General features: G+C 40.8%; 4 protein-coding genes across 6 annotated transcripts in view; all 4 read right to left on the bottom strand.

The window, feature by feature from the left end:
- The window catches only part of LOC134824379 (uncharacterized), an 87,247-nt gene that overhangs the window by 44,958 nt on the left and 17,787 nt on the right, over positions 1–24,502 (bottom strand). The gene's annotated exons all lie outside the window — the stretch shown is intronic.
- Positions 1–24,502, bottom strand: part of LOC134824377 (uncharacterized) — an 84,390-nt gene that overhangs the window by 51,850 nt on the left and 8,038 nt on the right. The gene's annotated exons all lie outside the window — the stretch shown is intronic.
- LOC134824424 (uncharacterized) lies at positions 4,488–6,461 on the bottom strand. Its single transcript, XM_063836328.1, has 3 exons — positions 5,382–6,461; positions 4,772–5,203; positions 4,488–4,529 (listed from the first exon to the last, which is right to left on the bottom strand). The coding sequence occupies exons 1-3, from the start codon at positions 5,712–5,714 to the stop codon at positions 4,494–4,496; spliced, it is 801 nt and encodes a 266-aa protein (XP_063692398.1). The 5' UTR covers positions 5,715–6,461; the 3' UTR covers positions 4,488–4,493.
- On the bottom strand, positions 7,638–23,911 carry LOC134823941 (cystine/glutamate transporter-like). Its single transcript, XM_063835537.1, has 15 exons — positions 23,789–23,911; positions 23,468–23,636; positions 23,081–23,175; positions 22,771–22,866; positions 22,237–22,368; positions 20,613–20,723; positions 20,029–20,154; positions 19,344–19,443; positions 17,339–17,383; positions 16,980–17,103; positions 16,594–16,721; positions 16,068–16,176; positions 15,383–15,532; positions 9,216–9,720; positions 7,638–8,604 (listed from the first exon to the last, which is right to left on the bottom strand). Exons 2-15 carry the CDS (start codon positions 23,602–23,604, stop codon positions 8,549–8,551), a joined length of 1,914 nt encoding a protein of 637 aa, XP_063691607.1. The 5' UTR covers positions 23,605–23,636; positions 23,789–23,911; the 3' UTR covers positions 7,638–8,548.

The raw sequence follows: 24,502 nt of genomic DNA, 5'->3' as shown, positions 1-24,502 counted from the left end.
TGGTAGAATACTACTCTAACAATAGCAATCAAATACAAGTGGTTCTGCCAATCACCTCCTTTATAAAAACTTAATAGTCAAATCCACACAGTAGAAATAGAATGGCCTCTAATAAGGATTCCGCAATATCGCATGATAGATTTTTGAGCTTTTAAGTTGTCAGAAAACAAAATGTAACAAATAATAACATCAAACATGACGTACTTAATTATGGTATCTCGGGCTAAAAAATATTTAGAGACTTTTGCAGCACAGTAAAACGTTCAACATGAACACATTCGGATAACATTCATGGAGCAGCACATACCACCTAACTTCAATTTTGGTATAACTGCGAAAATACTCAGTGTCAGAAGCTCCTTCCAGCTATCTTAGGCTGCCTTCAGCTCCCTCTCGGGGCTCTATCCAGTACTGCTTGGCTATTATGGCTAATCAACTCGAATCCAACCTCATGTAGCAGAATCTACTTCTGGCTACCTTCTGCTAACTCCATGCCAACAATGAGTGCTACTGCTACCTCCCGGCTGCATCCAACGATTTCTAGCTCATTAAGGAAAAGTAAACTTGCTGTTTCTAGCAACCTCTAAACGCCAGAATAAAATGTTGCTGATGGTTGCTAGACAGGACAAGAAGTAGCCCACTAGCCTAAGCTAAGGTTGCTAGAAATAGCAGAAGTTGGAGGAACTTTAGTGGTAGCCGAAGTATAGTACAGACAAATCTGTCTGAAAAAATCGATCTGCCGACACAAGAAGCTTTCTAAGGATTTTTGACGTTTTTGAGTTCCATTAGGTGCCCTTTACGGCTTTCCAAACTTTTCCACGTGTCTTAAGGCCACTTTACCACTTTTGACCTCATTTCGATTTTCACAGAAACTGCACCAAAGGCACATTTAAGATCGAACCGATAGCCTGCTGTACTACGATAATCGCATAATATGTAATAAATAAAACCTCTCTGAGTCTGTACCTTCAATCGTGCAAAAGACCTGAACTCAAGTTATTAAAGAGCCTATTTGATCATGATTATATTCTTAAATGTGAATGGATATTTTTTACGGGTTGTACTTCAGGCATCAATTTCATAAGACGTCATTGAAAATCGCTGACTTAACATTTTTTCCATACTTTTTCTGGCCCAGTGGCCCTCCTTGTGGCCGTAAATCGTTATCAGTTTTTTCAGCCATGGAATATACAATACTTATACAGGCAAAACGATACAAGTGAGGCAATGATATGAGAGTATATTATATAATATTGTGTAGGCATAAATATTTTTAGGAAAAAATTATGATTGGACATAATTATCATCCCAGAATGTGGGAGGCTCACGTTGTGAGACGTGAGTAGCCCTTGTTAATAATAATATGATCACAGTAATAGTATAGAACAAAACACAAGAGCAAAACGCAAAACGGTCCTTTCCTAAGTCCTAAGAGTGTTTCAGTACTTCAAGTAAACCCAATAAATAATTTCGAAAATTGGTTTGAACATCACGGGTCAAAATAAAAAATATATTATTAATAATATTGCAGTACTAAACAACAACAAAAAAACCTTGTGCTCAATTCTGACTGTGCCGATCCAAGACATTGCTGCAGATGCAGGATGAGTCATTTTCTAATCGTCAAGCTATTATTTTAGATACTATATTCCACAAGTAATCCACAAACACAAACGTCTGCACAGTAATGCCGGACTATGACCTGCTTAACAATGGCAGATTTTGTCTATAATAAAGTAATAGATGAATGATCGCAACCGGATTGTTAATATTTTCGATTTTACCAAAAAGCCTTATTTTCCTTCATAAAGTAGTCAATTTCAAAATAAAATTTACCAGCTGCGCACTGCGGATAAACTATATAAATATTTAATGGTCTCGACAATTATCAGCCTAAGAAATAGATTATCCTACTCGAACAGTTTAAATCAGTTTTTGGCGCATCGTTGTACTATTTAAATCTTTAATTAAAGCAAAAAGTTCGAGCACTACCGTATCGAAAGTAGAACGTTATAATTTAAAGGCTCTGTTTCGTTGCGAAATAAATCGATAATCACTACTTACAAAGAACTTTGAGGTCAAATGTATGGTGGCCTTTCAGAAGCCATATGGTGGCTTCAACACAGCAATATGGTGGCCATACCTAATCACTCATTATTCTCTGATTTTCTATTTTACTGGTTACTAGTACAGACAAATCCGTCATTAAAATGATAAATCACATTTCTTGCACAACTCGGTCTAATTATTGAGGAAAAGAAGAGGTAGATGGTAATCCAGGTAGGCCGGTTGAGATTAGATGGTAGACTGACCCCGTGTTTATATAAACGTTGTAGACACTGAACTTCATACTTAATTTCACTTAATTTCTAGAGTAGATGTTTTACTCGCACCCAAGTGAAAATCAGTTTTTCTAATTTTTTCCAAAAATAAGCATTTTGGGCTTTCGTGACCATCACAGTGCTGCAATATAAACATGTGCATTGCGGTCATTTTAAACTCTAGTTTGAGTCTCTAAGACCTTCAGAAGCTTTGATACAAATTTCCCATATACGCACCTGATATGAAATATGGGCGTGTGCGTGGCTCCATAGGGTTGGGACTAGCGACACAACATGCGGCCCTCGGGGATTTGAGTTACCAATGACCTATTCAACCCTATCCAGTAGCAAAAATCTCTATACAGCGAAGTGCACACTGACACTCAACTCCTCCCTGCAGCTATACTGGAGTACTGCAGTGTGTGTAGTCAGATTATAACATGCAGCAGTTAGCAACAGTAAGCAGCAGTGAGCAGCAGTGAGTAGCAGTTAGCAGCAGTTTTTTTGCACTATAGTCCTTCTGTGTGTAGGATAATACTAGAAGCGTTGGCCCTTTTTAAACCCGACTTTTGGTCCTTAATGCTTAAAAGTAATGGTCCGGTAAATAATATAAAAGCTGTTTAGTTGGCACAATCTTCTTCACGAAATTCAAATGCAGAAATTAATAAGTATACTGATGAAATTAGTGCTATTTGTAAAACTAGTGAGCCTTGAAATGACAATTAGTTAATTAAAATTCGAATTTTTATATTTAGAGGAGAAAGCTAAAGTATATAAAAACAGAAAATGACCACAAAAAGAAGGAGCTCCTGAGCTTAATTAGAATATTATGGACCACTGCACAGCTGTTAGCTCCGTTAAACAGTTACAGCCCTCAATTCTGTATATTACTATGTTGCTTCTATTGAATTTGATATGGCGAATAACGTATACCAAGATATATTGTATAACTATAAGAAGGATACAAAATCATAGCACTGAGGTGTAAAACTGAAAAACTGCTGTTAGGGCGCGGCAGGTGTTTCTAGAACAAGATAATTGTATTCTAACTAAGATTTGTCCTGCATATCAAGCATAAAACTGGCGAAGAGAAGAAGAAAGAAAAGAAGAAGAAAAGACAGATGAAGGCTACAAAAAATTTCAAACTTTTGTCGTTCGGAGAAGAAGCTGAGGAAGACGAGGAAGAAGTCCAACAGGTAAATATGTATTTTAAAAGATAATATTATTTTATTTTATAAAATAATTCGTGAAGTTCTAAGAAACACATAAATTTTATACAAGTGAAACAAGCTCATTGGGCTTTTTGATATCGGAAAAAATGATATCGAATTAATGAATGCTGTTGTAAAAAGGAACAACCGCATTATAAAGTAATTTTTTTGGATTTTGGTTTTTTTTTGTTTTTTCTTTGTTTTTGCCTCTTTTAACATTTTTTTTGGTTTTTTTCTGGTTTATGAATAATAACAAGCAACGATTAATGAATCCTATCCCATGACTGTGGTGTCTGCAGTTGCTGCTGCAGAGCGTGTCAGAGCGTATGTCAGTGTGTATGTGTGTGTGTCATACCGTGTGCCCAAGCGTGTGTCAGAGCATATTTCAGAGCGTATGTCAGTGTGTGTGTGTCAGACCGTGTGCCCGACCGTGTGTCCGAGCGTATTTCATAGCATGTGTCAGAGCGTGTGTCCGAGCGTGTGTCCGAGCGTGTGTCCGAGCGTATTTCATAGCATGTGTCAGAGCGTATGCAGTATGTCAGTGTGTGTCAGACCGCGACCGTGTGTCCGAGCGTTATGTCCGAGCGTGTGTCAGAGCGTATGTCAGACCGTGTGTCCGAGTGTTATGTCCGAGTAAGCGAGCGTGTGTCAGAGCGTATTTCAGAGCGTGTGTCAGAGCGTATGTCTGGCCGATTGTCCGAGCGTGTGTCAGAGCGTATTTCAGAGCGTGTGTCTGAGCGTGTGCCCGAACGTATGTCAGAGCGTGTGTCAAAGCGTGTGTCAAAGCGTATGTCAGAGCGTGTGTCCGGGCGTATGTCAGAGCGTGTGTCAGAGCGTATATCAGAGCGTGTGTCAGACCATGTGTCAGAGCGTGTGTCAGAGCGTATGTCAGAGCGTGTGTCCGGGCGTATGTCAGAGCGTATGTCAGAGCGTGTGTCAGAGCGTGTTTCCGGGCGACTTTTCAAACAGTAAGGCAATTATCCTGATCCCCCTGATTCTGCAGAGATAAAATGAGATTAAATTAGGCTAAGATCCGATCCCCCCCTTTGCAATAAGATCAGTGTTGCTTCAATTGATTTTTATAGATTGCAGTTACATATTTTCAGATCAGTTGATTAGCTTTCAAGGAAAAACTATAAGTGACTGTATCACAAATGCGAAGGTGTTACAAGATTCAACAAACTTAATTCGTGTACCAAATGACTTATGAAAAGTTCATTTGTTTAACTATCCATTTACCTGGTCACGAGATCTCGTTACAAGCTGTTTCGGGAACTGGCCAGCTCCGCGAGATGTATTGTCTCTGATTAGCAGATTATTTTCTGAGATAGATTTACGATTTCTCGGTAACTCCTCTGTTGTGTTATTTGAAGCAAATGTCACTGTCCCTGCTCCATTTGGGTAGGTGTTTAGTTCGCTTTCTGATTCATTTGATGTTAAATATTCAGAGACACTTTGATCCCCTTTGTCAGTTTTCTTCTCAACTTCATTGTTTCCACAGGAGTTTATTCCATCCTCCCCTTTTGGAGGCACTTCTTTTTTGACGACTTCTCTACCCACCATTATGAATTTCTTCACCCGTATGGAATCTTCACTCTCGGAGATGAAAACGAGTTCATCTGGGAAGATACTCGAAGACACGTATTTGTGTTTGCGGGCACCCAAACCTACCTAAAAGAAATTACTGTTTTACAATTTATATTAGGCATATAACAACTAACAATATTTAAGTTCCAAATAGTGTTCATGAAGAGATTAAATTGCATCAAAAAAGTGATGAAACCTTGAATCAATTTGAAGTGTTGTGAAATAAAATTGAAAACGAAGCTGAATCATTCTAAAATTTTACCTTTGAACGCGCTGATCTATCCCTTTCCGTTCTCGTCTTCCATATTTTTGACCTGCTAGTGCTGTCGAGAGTCCTTGAAGCAGGAAACCTTGAGTCTGGCAATCCCTGTTGTAAGGGGCCTTGTTGTGGTGGCTTTTCTTTAGGAACTTGTAGTCCCCCTTCCAAGTCAATTTCGTCGAAGACCTTCGAAATTTTGTTCACTGTACGAATGTGAAGTCCGATGACGAGGAATCCTAGAGCCAATACCAATACTCCTAGAAGAATCACAGCTGCAGATAACTGATTGATCTCATTTCCTGTGAGCACTGCTGCACTTGTATTTAAGTCGACCATTGTTTTTTATAAGTTAAAGAGCAATTGGAAGTGAAAGATAAATAAATGAGCGTGCACGCGTACCGCGCATACATTGCAGCCAACATCCCCATGGTAACCGCGGCGTCCACGTGCACACGCCAAACTCGAAACACTGCCCATCGCGCGACTTGGTCTAGAGTCGGAAGGTTCATAGCAATAAAATATTGTCAAATAATTGCTATCTCCGGCTTATCTGTTATTCCTAAGGTCAAATAGCTGCCAAAAAATGTGGACTTCAGAATATATATGCTGTAGAAAAGAGTTTGAGTCAATTATTACGAGCGTCAAATTGGTTTGCTGGTCAATCCTCGCTAGCAGTCCGGTTAATTTAGTACCTCTATGTAACTTCTCATTTAATCATGAGGACTTATTAAAGAACATCTCACCCTCTTAGAAATCCTCGCTAGCAGTCCGGTTAATTTAGTACCTTTAGGTTACTTCTCATTTAATCATGAGGACTTATTAAAGAACATCTCACCCTCTTAGAAATCCTCGCTAGCAGTCCGGTTAATTTATAAGTACCTCTAGGTAACTTCTCATTTAATCATGAGGACTTATTAAAGAACATCTCACCCTCTTAGAAAACTCCGTTTGGAGATATTTCCTATTACGATTTATTACTATGTTATAAATTTTCCTTGTGTTTGAATTCTGTCACTTTTTAACTTTTTAACTGTCACTAGTATTTGTTATTTTCGGCCGATTTCTGCATTTTTTCACTGGGTCATCTTCATATTTTCTGGGATGGAGACAACACATATCAGCATTTAAGGAAGAGTTTGCTTGACTGACTTACTTCATTAGACACTTCTGGTCAAGGACAACATGACACCTAAAACTTTGAACATAACACGAGGAAACATGGACAAAACTGAACAAGAACCACATTCGAAGACTGAAACATCTGAATGACTCTGCAACCCAGGAATCCACTACTCAGTTACCATCGCTCAATAATCGGTTTGGTATCGACGTTACATACTTTATTATTTTTTTTTTAAAGAAGCTGATTTTAGTTTTTTTTTTTCCTTCAAAACATTCCAGTACTGAGTACATTGTGCAGAAAGTTGGAGATAAAGCCGTAGTACGTACATGTAGCATTGCACTGGATCGAACTTGCAGAGTGTGGTTTCCTCCAATCTGGGCCGCGCGCTTATATAAACTTATAAATATACAACGCGCAGATCGACGCGACTAGAGGAGATTGCACTTTGTAGGCTCCGGTGTAATGTGATATGTATGTACTACGGCTTTACAAATTTTGGAAGCATGTAGGGATTAAGGGATATATATCTGATACCAATCGTATATACTAAAAATACTCTAGCACAATTGTAACTGCAGTTTCACAGAACTCTAAATGCTTAATGAACACTCTTGCAGGTACCACCCGTATTCACACTCAGACCTTAGTTTAGTCATTTCCCTATACGAGATTGGGGACGGGTTCTATAAACAAACAAACAAACACAAACAAGATTTGTCCTGGCCCCAGGGACCATGGCAGTTGGATATCTTGAATAAGGGAAATATAATTATCGTTAACAAAAGCCAAAATTAACTGTTATGATTAAAGCTTAAACCAGTGATACTCCTTAAAGAAGGTCATCTTCATAAATTTTGGTGCCAAATTATATTATTATGGATAGCACTTCCATTACATTTAATTTATTTATGTTATTCGTCGAGTTTTGTTGCGTCAAATCGCTGCTTTCAGAGTTTCGGATATAATTCAGAATTTTAGAGAATAAAGAATCTATAATATTTCAAAACTTTATTTTTTATTTTCAGTGAATGTCAAAATTAACTTTTTATTGTTTGACAAATGTTTACTAGATTGAGTAATATATAGAAGTAAACTTTAAATCGTAATAGTGATTCAAAATAATTCGTACAAAGCAATATGATAACGATTTTTCAATAAGAATTTGTTTTAACATTTAAACTGTTTCAAACTTTCAAATTTTCTTATAGTTATACAAGTACCCATGACAGCACATGCAACATGGAATGAACTTAAACATGTGCCCCAAATGCGTTGGCAAATATTTTACTTTTATAATTCTGCTTACAAAATCAAATCAACTTCTATAAAAGAGGGCCTCTCGGGGTAGACTAAATATTAAAATATATCCCGGTTAAACACAGGACCCGGTAAATAGAGGCCCGGTAAATAAATTCAATATGCTAGAATGCTGGCAACATCCAATAAGCCTGACTCGCAAATTAATATTGTTCCAATTTTTGTGGAACAGCCCAAAATTAATTGCAACAATAACAATAGAAATTAAATTTAAAGATTAGATTAAAAATTTAGCCATGTCATCATAAAAAGTTTTTAATTCACCCCATTCGCCCCATGTTTTATTTCAAAAGAACATACCAGTATCACTAAACTTAGCATAGAAAAGCACTGAAGTCTGAGAATGAAATCTTTAAAACAAGTCAGAATTATAAACCCTATTGACGTTAATTATTCCTGATCCTCAGCAAAATGGAGAATCAGCATCATACATGCAATATAAAAATAATAATTTTCAGCCATATCGTAAAGTATCGTTAACCTGTTAAGTATAATTACTGTATAACATATCGTAAAGTATCGTTAACCTGTTAAGTATAATTACTGTGGCTTATTGTTCCACTTATTGAGTAATTGAAGCCCTCTCTCATGTTATAGTGGTAATAACCCAACAAAGCCACCACCAGGATCAATGCCAGGCGCCACAGAAACCATCGCCGCCAGATACCATCAGACGCCGCCAGACGCCGCCAAATACCATCAGACGCCGCAGATATACCGCCGACAATATCTACTGTTTGACGTCTCCAGCGTCCAGGTAGTGCAAAAGTTTGTTGGTCAGCTTATCTGAAATAAAACACAATTACTCGATCTTCTATTTATAGATTCACTAATTGTACGTATGAGGGAAAGTGTCCCGGAATGTTTGTAGGAATATCTCAACATAATTCTCTTATCTACAAGAAAAAGAAGACGTGTTCCCCAGCTGCTGATAATAATAAGTTATACCAGATTTTGTAACTCAATTGAGGGCCCTACATAATTACTCATTATAACTGTGGTCTGAAGTTCAGATCAGGGCTGCTTATTAACCCTTATCATCAAGGAGTACAATATTATAAAGGAGTACAATACGCGTCATGCAATCACGTGAGGGTTGTATTAATTAAGCTCAAAATACAATAAAATAATAAACCACTGTTTAATGATTAGCAATATTTGAGGGAGATTCCTTCTGACACATGTACACAAAAATTAAGGAACAAAACGAATGTGCCTGAATAAGTTCTTAAGCGTTCGTTCAAACGATAATCTAGAAGACTTAAAGAGTTTTATAGACTAAAACAAAATAAAGAGTGTGGTAAAACATAAAGTGAAGTTAAACCACAACTATAATAAAAGAATAAAGAGTGTAGCAAGGCTGGTGACTAAAATACAGAGTATTAAAAACCACCCACCCATCCAAAGATGACACATCTTCTCGTTGTCCACGTATCCGTAGTACACAGGAACAGCCACCAGGCAAGCCACGATCCAGATAAGACTTGGGAGAGGGTTCGCGTAGAGGGAGCCTACAACCAGGTAGAGAGAAGTCAGGCTCGCTACTACCGGTATTATCAGGGGGATCTGGGGAGGAGGGTTAGCGTAGAGGGAGCCTACAACCAGGTAGAGGGAAGTCAGGCTCGCTACTACCGGTATTATCAGGGGGATCTGGGGAGGAGGGTTAGCGTAGAGGGGGCCTACAACCAGGTAGAGGGAGGTCAGGCTCGCTACTACCGGTATTATCAGGGGGATCTGGGGAGGAGGGTTAGCGTAGAGGGAGCCTACAACCAGGTAGAGGGAGGTCAGGCTCGCTACTACCGGTATTATCAGGGGGATCTGGGGAGGAGGGTTAGCGTAGAGGGAGCCTACAACCAGGTAGAGGGAAGTCAGGCTCGCTACTACCGGTATTATCAGGGGGATCTGGGGAGGAGGGTTAGCGTAGAGGGAGCCTACAACCAGGTAGAGGGAGGTCAGGCTCGCTACTACCGGTATTATCAGGGGGATCTGGGGAGGAGGGTTAGCGTAGAGGGAGCCTACAACCAGGTAGAGGGAGGTCAGGCTCGCTACTACCGGTATTATCAGGGGGATCTGGGGAGGAGGGTTAGCGTAGAGGGAGCCTACAACCAGGTAGAGGGAGGTCAGGCTCGCTACTACCGGTATTATCAGGGGGATCTGGGGAGGAGGGTTAGCGTAGAGGGAGCCTACAACCAGGTAGAGGGAGGTCAGGCTCGCTACTACCGGTATTATCAGGGGGATCTGGGGAGGAGGGTTAGCGTAGAGGGAGCCTACAACCAGGTAGAGGGAGGTCAGGCTCGCTACTACCGGTATTATCAGGGGGATCTGGGGAGGAGGGTTAGCGTAGAGGGAGCCTACAACCAGGTAGAGGGAGGTCAGGCTCGCTACTACCGGTATTATCAGGGGGATCTGGGGAGGAGGGTTAGCGTAGAGGGAGCCTACAACCAGGTAGAGGGAGGTCAGGCTCGCTACTACCGGTATTATCAGGGGGATCTGGGGAGGAGGGTTAGCGTAGAGGGAGCCTACAACCAGGTAGAGGGAGGTCAGGCTCGCTACTACCGGTATTATCAGGGGGATCTGGGGAGGAGGGTTAGCGTAGAGGGAGCCTACAACCAGGTAGAGGGAGGTCAGGCTCGCTACTACCGGTATTATCAGGGGGATCTGGGGAGGAGGGTTAGCGTAGAGGGAGCCTACAACCAGGTAGAGGGAGGTCAGGCTCGCTACTACCGGTATTATCAGGGGGATCTGGGGAGGAGGGTTAGCGTAGAGGGAGCCTACAACCAGGTAGAGGGAGGTCAGGCTCGCTACTACCGGTATTATCAGGGGGATCTGGGGAGGAGGGTTAGCGTAGAGGGAGCCTACAACCAGGTAGAGGGAGGTCAGGCTCGCTACTACCGGTATTATCAGGGGGATCTGGGGAGGAGGGTTAGCGTAGAGGGAGCCTACAACCAGGTAGAGGGAGGTCAGGCTCGCTACTACCGGTATTATCAGGGGGATCTGGGGAGGAGGGTTAGCGTAGAGGGAGCCTACAACCAGGTAGAGGGAGGTCAGGCTCGCTACTACCGGTATTATCAGGGGGATCTGGGGAGGAGGGTTAGCGTAGAGGGAGCCTACAACCAGGTAGAGGGAGGTCAGGCTCGCTACTACCGGTATTATCAGGGGGATCTGGGGAGGAGGGTTAGCGTAGAGGGAGCCTACAACCAGGTAGAGGGAGGTCAGGCTCGCTACTACCGGTATTATCAGGGGGATCTGGGGAGGAGGGTTAGCGTAGAGGGAGCCTACAACCAGGTAGAGGGAGGTCAGGCTCGCTACTACCGGTATTATCAGGGGGATCTGGGGAGGAGGGTTAGCGTAGAGGGAGCCTACAACCAGGTAGAGGGAGGTCAGGCTCGCTACTACCGGTATTATCAGGGGGATCTGGGGAGGAGGGTTAGCGTAGAGGGAGCCTACAACCAGGTAGAGGGAGGTCAGGCTCGCTACTACCGGTATTATCAGGGGGATCTGGGGAGGAGGGTTAGCGTAGAGGGAGCCTACAACCAGGTAGAGGGAGGTCAGGCTCGCTACTACCGGTATTATCAGGGGGATCTGGGGAGGAGGGTTAGCGTAGAGGGAGCCTACAACCAGGTAGAGGGAGGTCAGGCTCGCTACTACCGGTATTATCAGGGGGATCTGGGGAGGAGGGTTAGCGTAGAGGGAGCCTACAACCAGGTAGAGGGAGGTCAGGCTCGCTACTACCGGTATTATCAGGGGGATCTGGGGAGGAGGGTTAGCGTAGAGGGAGCCTACAACCAGGTAGAGGGAGGTCAGGCTCGCTACTACCGGTATTATCAGGGGGATCTGGGGAGGAGGGTTAGCGTAGAGGGAGCCTACAACCAGGTAGAGGGAGGTCAGGCTCGCTACTACCGGTATTATCAGGGGGATCTGGGGAGGAGGGTTAGCGTAGAGGGAGCCTACAACCAGGTAGAGGGAGGTCAGGCTCGCTACTACCGGTATTATCAGGGGGATCTGGGGAGGAGGGTTAGCGTAGAGGGAGCCTACAACCAGGTAGAGGGAGGTCAGGCTCGCTACTACCGGTATTATCAGGGGGATCTGGGGAGGAGGGTTAGCGTAGAGGGAGCCTACAACCAGGTAGAGGGAGGTCAGGCTCGCTACTACCGGTATTATCAGGGGGATCTGGGGAGGAGGGTTAGCGTAGAGGGAGCCTACAACCAGGTAGAGGGAGGTCAGGCTCGCTACTACCGGTATTATCAGGGGGATCTGGGGAGGAGGGTTAGCGTAGAGGGAGCCTACAACCAGGTAGAGGGAGGTCAGGCTCGCTACTACCGGTATTATCAGGGGGATCTGGGGAGGAGGGTTAGCGTAGAGGGAGCCTACAACCAGGTAGAGGGAGGTCAGGCTCGCTACTACCGGTATTATCAGGGGGATCTGGGGAGGAGGGTTAGCGTAGAGGGAGCCTACAACCAGGTAGAGGGAGGTCAGGCTCGCTACTACCGGTATTATCAGGGGGATCTGGGGAGGAGGGTTAGCGTAGAGGGAGCCTACAACCAGGTAGAGGGAGGTCAGGCTCGCTACTACCGGTATTATCAGGGGGATCTGGGGAGGAGGGTTAGCGTAGAGGGAGCCTACAACCAGGTAGAGGGAGGTCAGGCTCGCTACTACCGGTATTATCAGGGGGATCTGGGGAGGAGGGTTAGCGTAGAGGGAGCCTACAACCAGGTAGAGGGAGGTCAGGCTCGCTACTACCGGTATTATCAGGGGGATCTGGGGAGGAGGGTTAGCGTAGAGGGAGCCTACAACCAGGTAGAGGGAGGTCAGGCTCGCTACTACCGGTATTATCAGGGGGATCTGGGGAGGAGGGTTAGCGTAGAGGGAGCCTACAACCAGGTAGAGGGAGGTCAGGCTCGCTACTACCGGTATTATCAGGGGGATCTGGGGAGGAGGGTTAGCGTAGAGGGAGCCTACAACCAGGTAGAGGGAGGTCAGGCTCGCTACTACCGGTATTATCAGGGGGATCTGGGGAGGAGGGTTAGCGTAGAGGGAGCCTACAACCAGGTAGAGGGAGGTCAGGCTCGCTACTACCGGTATTATCAGGGGGATCTGGGGAGGAGGGTTAGCGTAGAGGGAGCCTACAACCAGGTAGAGGGAGGTCAGGCTCGCTACTACCGGTATTATCAGGGGGATCTGGGGAGGAGGGTTAGCGTAGAGGGAGCCTACAACCAGGTAGAGGGAGGTCAGGCTCGCTACTACCGGTATTATCAGGGGGATCTGGGGAGGAGGGTTAGCGTAGAGGGAGCCTACAACCAGGTAGAGGGAGGTCAGGCTCGCTACTACCGGTATTATCAGGGGGATCTGGGGAGGAGGGTTAGCGTAGAGGGAGCCTACAACCAGGTAGAGGGAGGTCAGGCTCGCTACTACCGGTATTATCAGGGGGATCTGGGGAGGAGGGTTAGCGTAGAGGGAGCCTACAACCAGGTAGAGGGAGGTCAGGCTCGCTACTACCGGTATTATCAGGGGGATCTGGGGAGGAGGGTTAGCGTAGAGGGAGCCTACAACCAGGTAGAGGGAGGTCAGGCTCGCTACTACCGGTATTATCAGGGGGATCTGGGGAGGAGGGTTAGCGTAGAGGGAGCCTACAACCAGGTAGAGGGAGGTCAGGCTCGCTACTACCGGTATTATCAGGGGGATCTGGGGAGGAGGGTTAGCGTAGAGGGAGCCTACAACCAGGTAGAGGGAGGTCAGGCTCGCTACTACCGGTATTATCAGGGGGATCTGGGGAGGAGGGTTAGCGTAGAGGGAGCCTACAACCAGGTAGAGGGAGGTCAGGCTCGCTACTACCGGTATTATCAGGGGGATCTGGGGAGGAGGGTTAGCGTAGAGGGAGCCTACAACCAGGTAGAGGGAGGTCAGGCTCGCTACTACCGGTATAATCAGGGGGATCTGGGAGGGCACTTTGTAAATTGTAACGTGCGGAATTCCAATAAATTGGTTAATGTTTAGAGTGTTTTAGAGTGTTTTAGAATGTTTAGAGTGTTTTAGAGTGTTTAGAGTGTTTTAGAGTGTTTTAAGAGACGTTTTTAGTTAACATACCTTGAAGGGGTGGGGTATGTCAGGTAACTTGTTAACATACCTTGAAGGGGTGGGGTATGTCAGGTAACTTGTTAACATACCTTGAAGGGGTGGGGTATGTCAGGTAACTTGTTGACGTACCTTGAAGGGGCGGGGTATGTCAGGTAACTTGTTAACATACCTTGAAGGGGCGGGGTATGTCAGGTAACTTGTTAAAATACCTTGAAGGGGTGGGGTATGTCAGATAACTTGTTAACATACCTTGAAGGGGCGGGGTATGTCAGGTAACTTGTTAACATACCTTGAAGGGGCGGGGTATGTCAGGTAACTTGTTAACATACCTTGAAGGGGCGGGGTATGTCAGGTAACTTGTTAACATACCTTGAAGGGGCGGGGTATGTCAGGTAACTTGTTAAAATACCTTGAAGGGGCGGGGTATGTCAGGTAACTTGTTAACGTACCTTGAAGGGGTGGGGTATGTCAGGTAACTTGTTTACGTACCTTGAAGGGGCGGGGTATGTCAGGTAACTTGTTAACATACCTTGAAGGGGCGGGGTATGTAAGGTAACTTGTTAACATACCTTGAAGGGGCGGGGTATGTCAGGTAACTTGTTAAAATACCTTGAAGGAGCGGGGTATGTCAGGTAACTTGTTAACATACCTTGAAGGGACGGGGTATGTCAGGTAACTTGTTAACATACCTTGAAGGGGCGGGGTATGTCAGGTAACTTGTTAACATACCTTGAAGGGGCGGGGTATGTCAGGTAACTTGTTAACATACATTGAAGGGGCGGGGTATGTCAGGTAACTTGTTAACATACCTTGAAGAGGCGGGGTATGTCAGGTAACTTGTTAACATACCTTGAAGGGGCGGGGTATGTCAGGTAACTTGTTAACATACCTTGAAGGGGCGGGGTATGTCAGGTAACTTGTTAACATACCTTGAAGGGGCGGGATATGTCAGGTAACTTGTTTACATACCTTGAAGGGGCGGGGTATGTCAGGTAACTTGTTAACATACATTGAAGGGGCGGGGTATGTCAGGTAACTTGTTAACATACATTGAAGGGGCGGGGTATGTCAGGTAACTTGTTAACATACCTTGAAGGGGCGGGGTATGTCAGGTAACTTGTTAACATACCTTGAAGGGGTGGGGTATGTCAGGTAACTTGTTAACATACCTTGAAGGGGCGGGGTATGTCAGGTAACTTGTTAACATACCTTGAAGGGGCGGGGTATGTCAGGTAACTTGTTTACATACCTTGAAGGGGCGGGGTATGTCAGGTAACTTGTTAACATACATTGAAGGGGCGGGGTATGTCAGGTAACTTGTTAACATACCTTGAAGGGGCGGGGTATGTCAGGTAACTTGTTAACATACCTTGAAGGGGCGGGGTATGTCAGGTAACTTGTTTACATACCTTGAAGGGGCGGGGTATGTCAGGTAACTTGTTAACATACATTGAAGGGGCGGGGTATGTCAGATAACTTGTTAACATACCTTGAAGGGACGGGGTATGTCAGGTAACTTATAGCGCAGCACAATAACAGCCACAAAGCACAGACCCCAGAATGTCCAGGACATGAAACCCACGTACTGGATAAGATCCCCAATGTTGCTAGGCCAGACACACACAAATGAGCAGCTTCCCTGGTGAGATATTTTTTAATTAAATTATTGATATATTAGTTAATTTAGTTCAAGATCTTGTTGACGTCAAGCAACAATTAAACAAATTCTGGTAATTTTTTAAGTCAATGAATTCATAACTATGGGTAAGAATGTTATATCATTTTAATGAATGATAATATTTTAACCTAATCTGGCGAATGACCATGTATAAGAATACTTCCATTACATCAAGCTACTTGCTTTATTAATTTATTAAATAAATTTGTTAAATCAGTTATTAAATATTTTTATACAAAAAAACTTAATTTTCCCCTTTTGTTTATGAATAATTACGATAAAACATTCAACAACCAAATATTATTCATACTTGCGTTATTAATTCATTAAGTCAGTAATTAAATATTCACGAAAAAATTTCTTGTTCCCTCTCTTTGTATGAATACTTGTGTTATTCATTTATTAAAGACTTCTTCGTCCCCTTCTTTTTATGAATATACCTGTGTTATTCATTTACAACCAACTTCTTTTCCCTTCTCTTTTTATGAATACTTACGATAAAACTTACGAGGAAGGCCAGACTGGTAACTGGGGTCTTGCTACGTTTTGATACTAGACCGAACAAGGTAGGCATCATTCCCTCCACTGCCCCAGCGTACGGGAGCCTGCAGATTAATTAATTAATTAACTAAATTAATTACATTTATTTATCACTTCCTGACAGGATCCTGTCCGTATCATGCAGTGTGTGGACATATATATTCGTCACTTCTGGTCGCGACAATACGAACAGCGCAAAACCAAGAATCTTCACGGAGCCATAACTCTGCTCTCAACAACAGATTTGTAGAATTCAAACCAATAGATCGTACAAAATCTCATTTTATAATCAATAATAGAATTATATAGCTCTGCGATAATGAAAAAGGCTACCTGGCAAGCGTGATTGATTTGGTTCTGGATTATTGTAACCAGCCAATGTTTACTCGTGAATAATAAATATATAATAGGTATATAGAATATTTATTACATAATTGTAATTACAAAACATAAATCAATCAAATCTTGAATAAAAATATTACCTTGATGAGGAGAGAGTGATGGAGAGAAGAGCTCCAAAAGTAGAAATAGCCACACTAGCGCCGAAAAAGTACCGAGCAAATGTCAGCCATCCCTCACTGTACTCAGCGAAAAACTTTTCACCGGCGTACTGATGAGTTTTATTATTTTAAGTATATTTATTGTATTTATATGTATTATGTTGTTTGTCAAACTTACACAACATTTTTTAATTTCCAACGAAATGGTTCATGGTTGATAGTAAATTGATAAATAGCAAAGTGGCAAAATGAAGTAAAATGGTGGATTAAAACTGGCAAAATAAAGCTGGTAAAATAAAGTTTTAAATTAAACTGGTAAATATAGAAAAGTGGTAAATAGAAAAGTGGTAAATAGTAAGTTTGCTCACCACGGCGATTGACTCGGACCTGATGAGATCTGCAGGTGAGAGGAGCGTGTGGTAAGCCAGGTTAATGATAATGTAGGTGATTGTTACCAACACCATGGACGTCACCAGAGCCCGCGGTACATTTCTAGAGGTAGAAAGAAAATATATTTTAAATATCGTAAAGCTCGTGGTACATTCCTAAAGATAGAAAGAAAATATATTTTAAATATCGTAATGAGTTTACTATACTAAAGTCAGATGTTTCATTCTTGAGGTTGGTGCTAAAATTTGACTTAAATTATAATGACGTGCACGTGACGGTAAATACATTGGTTATGACAATTTAAACTTAGATGAATCATTAACATGCTTAAACTTACTTTTCAGGATTCTTTACTTCGCTTGCGACAATACTGATATGGTTCCTGTAATAAAATTACGGTATCATTATCGAGCAACCAAGAAACAAATGAAAAAATAAATTACTTGATTGATAAGAGCTTTTCCTTTTTTTATTTTTTTATAAGAGAGGCTGGTATGGGCCTGGTGGCATGTGGATGCTTTGTCTACCTCTGGGGTATGGCAGTCCTTGAGTCCTGACTCCTGTGGGAGGATGCCGGAGGAATCAGAATGTGTAATGTCGGATGATGGTAAGTGTTGTAAGATGTGTCGTGTATGAACGCTTAAGGGGAGATACACCAAAAACGTTTTTGCTCCGAACATCGATTTTATTTTATATTATGGTTAAATAGACAAAAAGAATAAGATTACACACCTTCACAATTTTCTAAAAATATTCCCTCATCGAGAAAAAAATATATTTTCGTTTTACCAAGCTGATTACGATTCTGTAAAAATTATTTCAAAAAAACTGATACTTTTTGAGTTATAGGCATTTTAAGCCTTAAATCTGCCTTTTTTTGCCCTTTTTTACGATGAATTTTACTAAGTCGTTTGAGGCCACATTGCATAGTTTAAAACTCAAATCTGAGAAAAATTCGATATGATCATCAGCTACACTCACAAGAATTTTTGAAGCGATATCTGCTGACCCGGGTGATTGGTGAAATGTACAACTTTAGAAGTGGGAAAAATTTCAATTTTTATTTTTTCGACCTTGTTTGGTCTGTAACTTCGTCATTTATCGTTCAATTATATAATTCTTTTGAAGGCTTCTTGTACGGATTGTAAGTAATGTTCAGTAAAAAAATCAGCCAAAAAACTTTAAAAATGGCCGAACTATCGGTATTACAGTGACAGACTTCTCCAAATTTTAAAAATTTTCGAAAAAGAAAAATATTTTTTTTCTCGATGAGGGAATATTTTTTGAAAATTTTGAAGGTGTGTAATCTTATTCTTTTTGTCTATTTAACCATAATATAAAATAAAATCGATGTTCGGAGCAAAAACGTTTTTGGTGTATCTCCCCTTAAGTGGCAGCTGGTTCAGGGTGTGGAAGAGGAAGAGATTGTCCTCGCATGGGTCCTTTTTATTTTTTAGTTTTAGAATAAGACTCGGCTGGTTCCAACTGGGAACCGTACCTTCATTGGAACCTACCAGCCGTTACAAGTGGTACCTACCAGCCGTTACAAGTGGTACCTACCGGCCGTTACAAGTGGTACCTACCAGCCGTTACAAGTGGTACCTACCAGCCGTTACAAGTGGTACCTACCAGCCGTTACAAGTGGTAGCTACCAGCCGTTACAAGTGGTACCTACCAGCCGTTACAAGTGGTACCTACCAGCCGTTATAAGTGGTACCTACCAGCCGTTACAAGTGGTACTTACCAGCCGTTACAAGTGGTACCTACCAGCCGTTATAAGTGGTACCTACCAGCCGTTATAAGTGGTACCTACCAGCAGTTACAAGTGGTACCTACCAGCCGTTATAAGTGGTACCTACCAGCCGTTATAAGTGGTACCTACCAGCCGTTACAAGTGGTACCTACCAGCCGTTACAAGTGGTACCTACCAGCCGTTACAAGTGGTACCTACCAGCCGTTACAAGTGGTACCTACCAGCCGTTACAAGTGGTACCTACCAGCCGTTACAAGTGGTACCTACCAGCCGTTACAAGTGGTACCTACCAGCCGTTACAAGTGGTACCTACCAGCCGTTACAAGTGGTACCTACCAGCCGTTACAAGTGGTACCTACCAGCCGTTACAAGTGGTACCTACCAGCCGTTACAAGTGGTACCTACCAGCCGTTACAAGTGGTACCTACCAGCCGTTACAAGTGGTACCTACCAGCCGTTACAAGTGGTACTTACCAGCCGTTACAAGTGGTACCTACCAGCCGTTACAAGTGGTACCTACCAGCCGTTACAAGTGGTACCTACCAGCCGTTACAAGTGGTACCTACCAGCCGTTACAAGTGGTACCTACCAGCCGTTATAAGCCCACAGCGAGGTCAGTAACGCTCCACTCCATTCGCTAACATTCAAATTAGAACCTTTAAATCCTGCCGTAATATTCTCGGTGTGTCCTGGGAGAGATGTTTAAATTTATAAAATATAAAATTAAAAATATTATTTTTATAGTCTGTAAATGTTCCTTATTTACTGAATTTGTATTTCTCCTTTTTTGATTTACGTGCAGATACATCAAATCAACGGTTTAAGATTAACTGAAATATGTTTCAAGTGGAATCTAATATTTATTAACAAAAGATGTTAGCGAAATTGGTCGTAAATTTTGGATTTGATGACTACTTATGAAATTGAAGTTTTATGTAGACTTACAGAAGTATCTGCAAGTTGATATTTAGTTTCAGTCGTATTACTGAGATAATGATAATAATTCATCCTTTTTAGAATTCATTAGTTTACAAATTCTACTAATTTACTTCAAATTGAACTAATCAGTAACCTTCCTAACACAAACATAAACGTTTCCCGATTGTAATTATACAAATTATCATCCAGAATCCACCACTCGCTAGTTTTGGATAATTGCAAGACTAAATTAACTACCAGGTAACAGTAAACGCCACATGCACGCTGTACCACGTAATGCCCATATAAGGTAAACACGTGATGCTCAATGTCCATATAAGGTAAACACGACTGACCTTGGCACAGATAGGCGATGGCCAGAAAAACCAGGAAAATAAGGGCCACAAACTTCGTTATCGTGAACCCATTCTGTACCCATACACCAGCCTTGGTCCCGTACATACAGATAGAAACCACTGTCACTGAAAAAATAAGGGTCACTTCAGGAATACTTCAGGAATACCTTAGGAATACCTTAGGAATACCTTAGGAATACCTTAGGAATACCTTAGGAATACCTTAGGAATACCTTAGGAATACCTTAGGAATACCTTAGGAATACCTTAGGAATACCTTAGGAATACATTAGGAATACATTAGGAATACCTTAGGAATACCTTAGGAATACCTTAGGAATACCTTAGGAGTACCGTTTGAATAAGAAGCGTGTTTGAAGTATGAAATATGAGACTGTTCATGTTTAAGGTCTGCAGCAGGGCGTGATTATAATTAATTACAGAAGATTATCCAAAATGCCATCTGTTTATCGTCCAATGTTATCTTGGTGGTGGATCGTTATTGATTTTTGTAATCTAATAAAAACTTGAACTTCAAACTTGAACTTCACTTCAACTTCAGACCTTGAAAGTTAGACACTCACATATGGCTAGTGCAGAGACGACTTTCTTGATGAATTCAAAGTGAGCATAGCCCGGGTCCATGAATAGGGATAGGAAGTAGGTTGAGAAAGTGAGAGAAATCACTGCCACTGCTGCAATTAACAGTTAATTATAAAATAACTGCTGCAATTAAAGATTAATTAGAAAATAACTGCTGCAATTAACGATTTATTAACAAATAATTAGCAAATGGTGCATAAGATGCCATAGCAATAATTTCTAATCCTAAGACTCCTTACAAAGTTACAATATCATAGTTTTATTATTGGAAGGAAATAATGCACATAATTAATGATAATTAATTGAATAACACAGGCACCTACCCATAATGATAATTAATGATAATTAATGATTGAATAACACAGGCACCTACCCATAATGATAATTAATGATAATTAATGATTGAATAACACAGCTGCACCTACCTATAATGATAATTAATGATAATTAATGATTGAATAACACAGCTGCACCTACCCATAATGATAATTAATGATAATTAATGATTGAATAACACAGCTGCACCTACCCATAATGATAATTAATGATAATTAATGATTGAATAACACAGCTGCACCTACCCATAATGATAATTAATGATAATTAATGATTGAATAACACAGCTGCACCTACCCATAATGATAATTAATGATAATTAATGATTGAATAACACAGCTGCACCTACCCATAGTGATAATTAATGATAATTATTGATTGAATATCACAGGCACCTACCCATAGTGATAATTAATGATAATTAATGATAATTAATGATAATGATTGAATAACACAGGCACCTACCCATAGTGATAATTAATGATAATTAATGATAATTAATGATAATGATTGAATAACACAGGCACCTACCCATAGTGATAATTAATGATAATTAATGATAATTAATGATAATTAATGATAATGATTGAATAACACAGGCACCTACCCATAGTGATAATTAATGATAATTAATGATAATTAATGATAATTAATGATAATTAATGATAATGATTGAATAACACAGGCACCTACCCATAGTGATAATTAATGATAATTAATGATAATTAATGATAATGATTGAATAACACAGGCACCTACCCATAATGATAATTAATGATAATTAATGATTGAATAACACAGGCACCTACCCATAGTGATAATTAATGATAATTAATGATTGAATAACACAGGCACCTACCCATAATGATAATTAATGATAATTAATGATTGAATAACACAGGCACCTACCCATAATGATAATTAATGATAATTAATGATTGAATAACACAGTCACCTACCTATAATGATAATTAATGATTGAATAACACAGTCACCTACCTATAATGATAATTAATGATTGAATAACACAGGCACCTACCCATAATGATAATTAATGATAATTAATGATTGAATAACACAGTCACCTACCTATAATGATAATTAATGATTGAATAACACAGTCACCTACCTATAATGATAATTAATGATTGAATAACACAGGCACCTACCCATAATGATAATTAATGATAATTAATGATTGAATAACACAGGCACCTACCCATAATGATAATTAATGATAATTAATGATTGAATAACACAGGCACCTACCCATGGAGTTCACAATAAGCAAAACCCAGAGGTTAGCAAAAGAAGCCATTCTCCCGTAAGTCATCTTAATGTACTGATACTCCCCACCGGCTTTAGGACAAATAGCTCCCAGTTCTCCGAAACACAGTGCTCCTGCGCGCACAACGGTTTTATAATCACATTCATTTATTTTCTTTATTGTTGAAATATTTAATGATAAATTGATATAATAATAAATGATTGTAATATTTTTATTGAGGCACATGCCACCCCATCGCGGGTTTACTACTACTACTACTACTACATTTTAAAATGGTATAGATACAATTTTTGATTTTTAATTGTATCTATACCATGTCTTTACGCAACTCACAGAGATGATGAAAAAAGAAGTACACGTTCGATGATTTGATAAAATCTCATGCATTTGCATTTTTTTAACTAAGCAAATCAAATTGCTAACCACTAGGTGACTAAAACATATGGTAATTACAGTTAAGTAGTTATAGTATTGCGAGGAATTTACAGGCACACATATCTTAGAAATTGTATTACCGCAGAGTGAAAGTAGCCCGCCAAGAGTCCAGATGATTAACGATAGCCCCATAGATCCGACCCCTTTAAGGATAACATTTGGAGAGATAAAGATACCTGAAGAAGATGCTATGCTTGATACCGATTAGTAATAAATCATAAGTTTTCGTTAATAATATATTTGTAAAATGCACAGCACAGGAGGACTATAGTGCAAAGAAACTGCTGCTCACTGCTGCTCACTGCTGCTAACTGCTGCTCACTGCTGCTCACTATAGTCATCCTATGACAGAAGTAAAACACAAGGGAACATTTACATTTACAATCTTACCTGACCCGATGATTTGTCCGACAGCGATAGAGACAGTATGAAACAGAGTCAGTGTTCTTTCAAGGTCCGGCACAGCTATTTCCACATGGGAGGTCCTGAAGTTGTCAATGCAATAGATTTTTACTTTTAACAACCATTTTTATCACTAATCAGTTATAATATTTTTAAATTCATCATTTCGAGATTGTTGCACACAGTTAGGAATGACTGACCGGGGATCATGCAGTAAATACCGTGTTTGATATCTTTCTTTTGAACTCATTTTTATGGCTCCTTTTCATTTTAAACAATTTTATCAGTCCTTAAGACATAGAAGATGGTCAAAATTGAATTATAATTATTTGATTAATCAATAGCTCAATAATACAACAACTACACTTAACTTACTCTAAAGCAAACGACTTGACCCCATTTCCCTCAAAGTCAGTTTTAATAGATCCGTAGCTCCCTTGTCTCTCCAAACCGTTAAAATTTGCCACGACAGCAGGATTTGCGATTGGTTCAATTATTGTTGGTTTTGTCATTTCGTCGATTGATGTTTACAGATTGTTTTAAACTGAAAATGAATCGTAAATTTTGTTATTCAAATGATGTTTCAACGAACTGATTTTTTGTGTTTGCCAAATTATGGAAATGGTATTTTCAAAGGGGTATCAAATATTTTCTTAATTCCTTTAAAAACATTTCCTTGTGTTTCACAATACTCACATCTGAATGTTAGCGAGTGGAGTGAGCGCCTTGTTCAAGGCGAAATCAATTTTTGTGAGAGATTTTCTGTAGTCGGGTTATTGTTCTGAATGACTGGCGCTACGGCAGTCAAAAACTGCGTCCTAAAATAGATTCTGTGTTAAGTTTAACTAAACGTTTTACTGAAAGAATATTTAAAATTGTGCCACAGTTGTTCTAATAGAAATTAGATAATCAACCAAAAATTGATTTAAACACAAATCGGGCAACCGAACAAAAAAGCACAATTACAAGAAAGAAAATGTATGGGAACTGAAATCTGAATTCTAAAACCGTTATCATTCCTACAGTTAAAGTGGCAAAGTTGATTGGACAGCGGTATATTTTTGGATGTTCGATCACTTCCATTCTAGATAAAATGAAGTACGGTGTAATTTAATATGTGCACACACCTTATCATTTTTAACTGGCCTCACTTTGTAAGATAAAGCTATGAAAAATAATGAGAGGCCGCGAAAGTAAAGTAATCAAAGCCCGCCCACTTGACCACGCATGGTCGGGCAGTGAAACACTTGAAATAAGTCTCTTCGAAATAAGTGCTCAATTCATCAGTCAATCTCGCAACTGGTAACTTACAGTCCAATTTTGTGATATATACATAAGAACGAATCTTAATGTCATCACAACTCTTAAATCAGCCCAAAAAACGTTCCATTCCTTCGAATGAAAATAAAA

The sequence above is a fragment of the Bolinopsis microptera genome, chromosome 12 (assembly GCF_026151205.1).
Source record: "Bolinopsis microptera isolate Bmic1 chromosome 12, MBARI_Bmic_1.0, whole genome shotgun sequence".
Classification (NCBI taxonomy): domain Eukaryota; kingdom Metazoa; phylum Ctenophora; class Tentaculata; order Lobata; family Bolinopsidae; genus Bolinopsis; species Bolinopsis microptera.
Note: the sequence above shows the minus strand (reverse complement) of the source record. Positions and strands in the feature narration are given on the sequence as shown.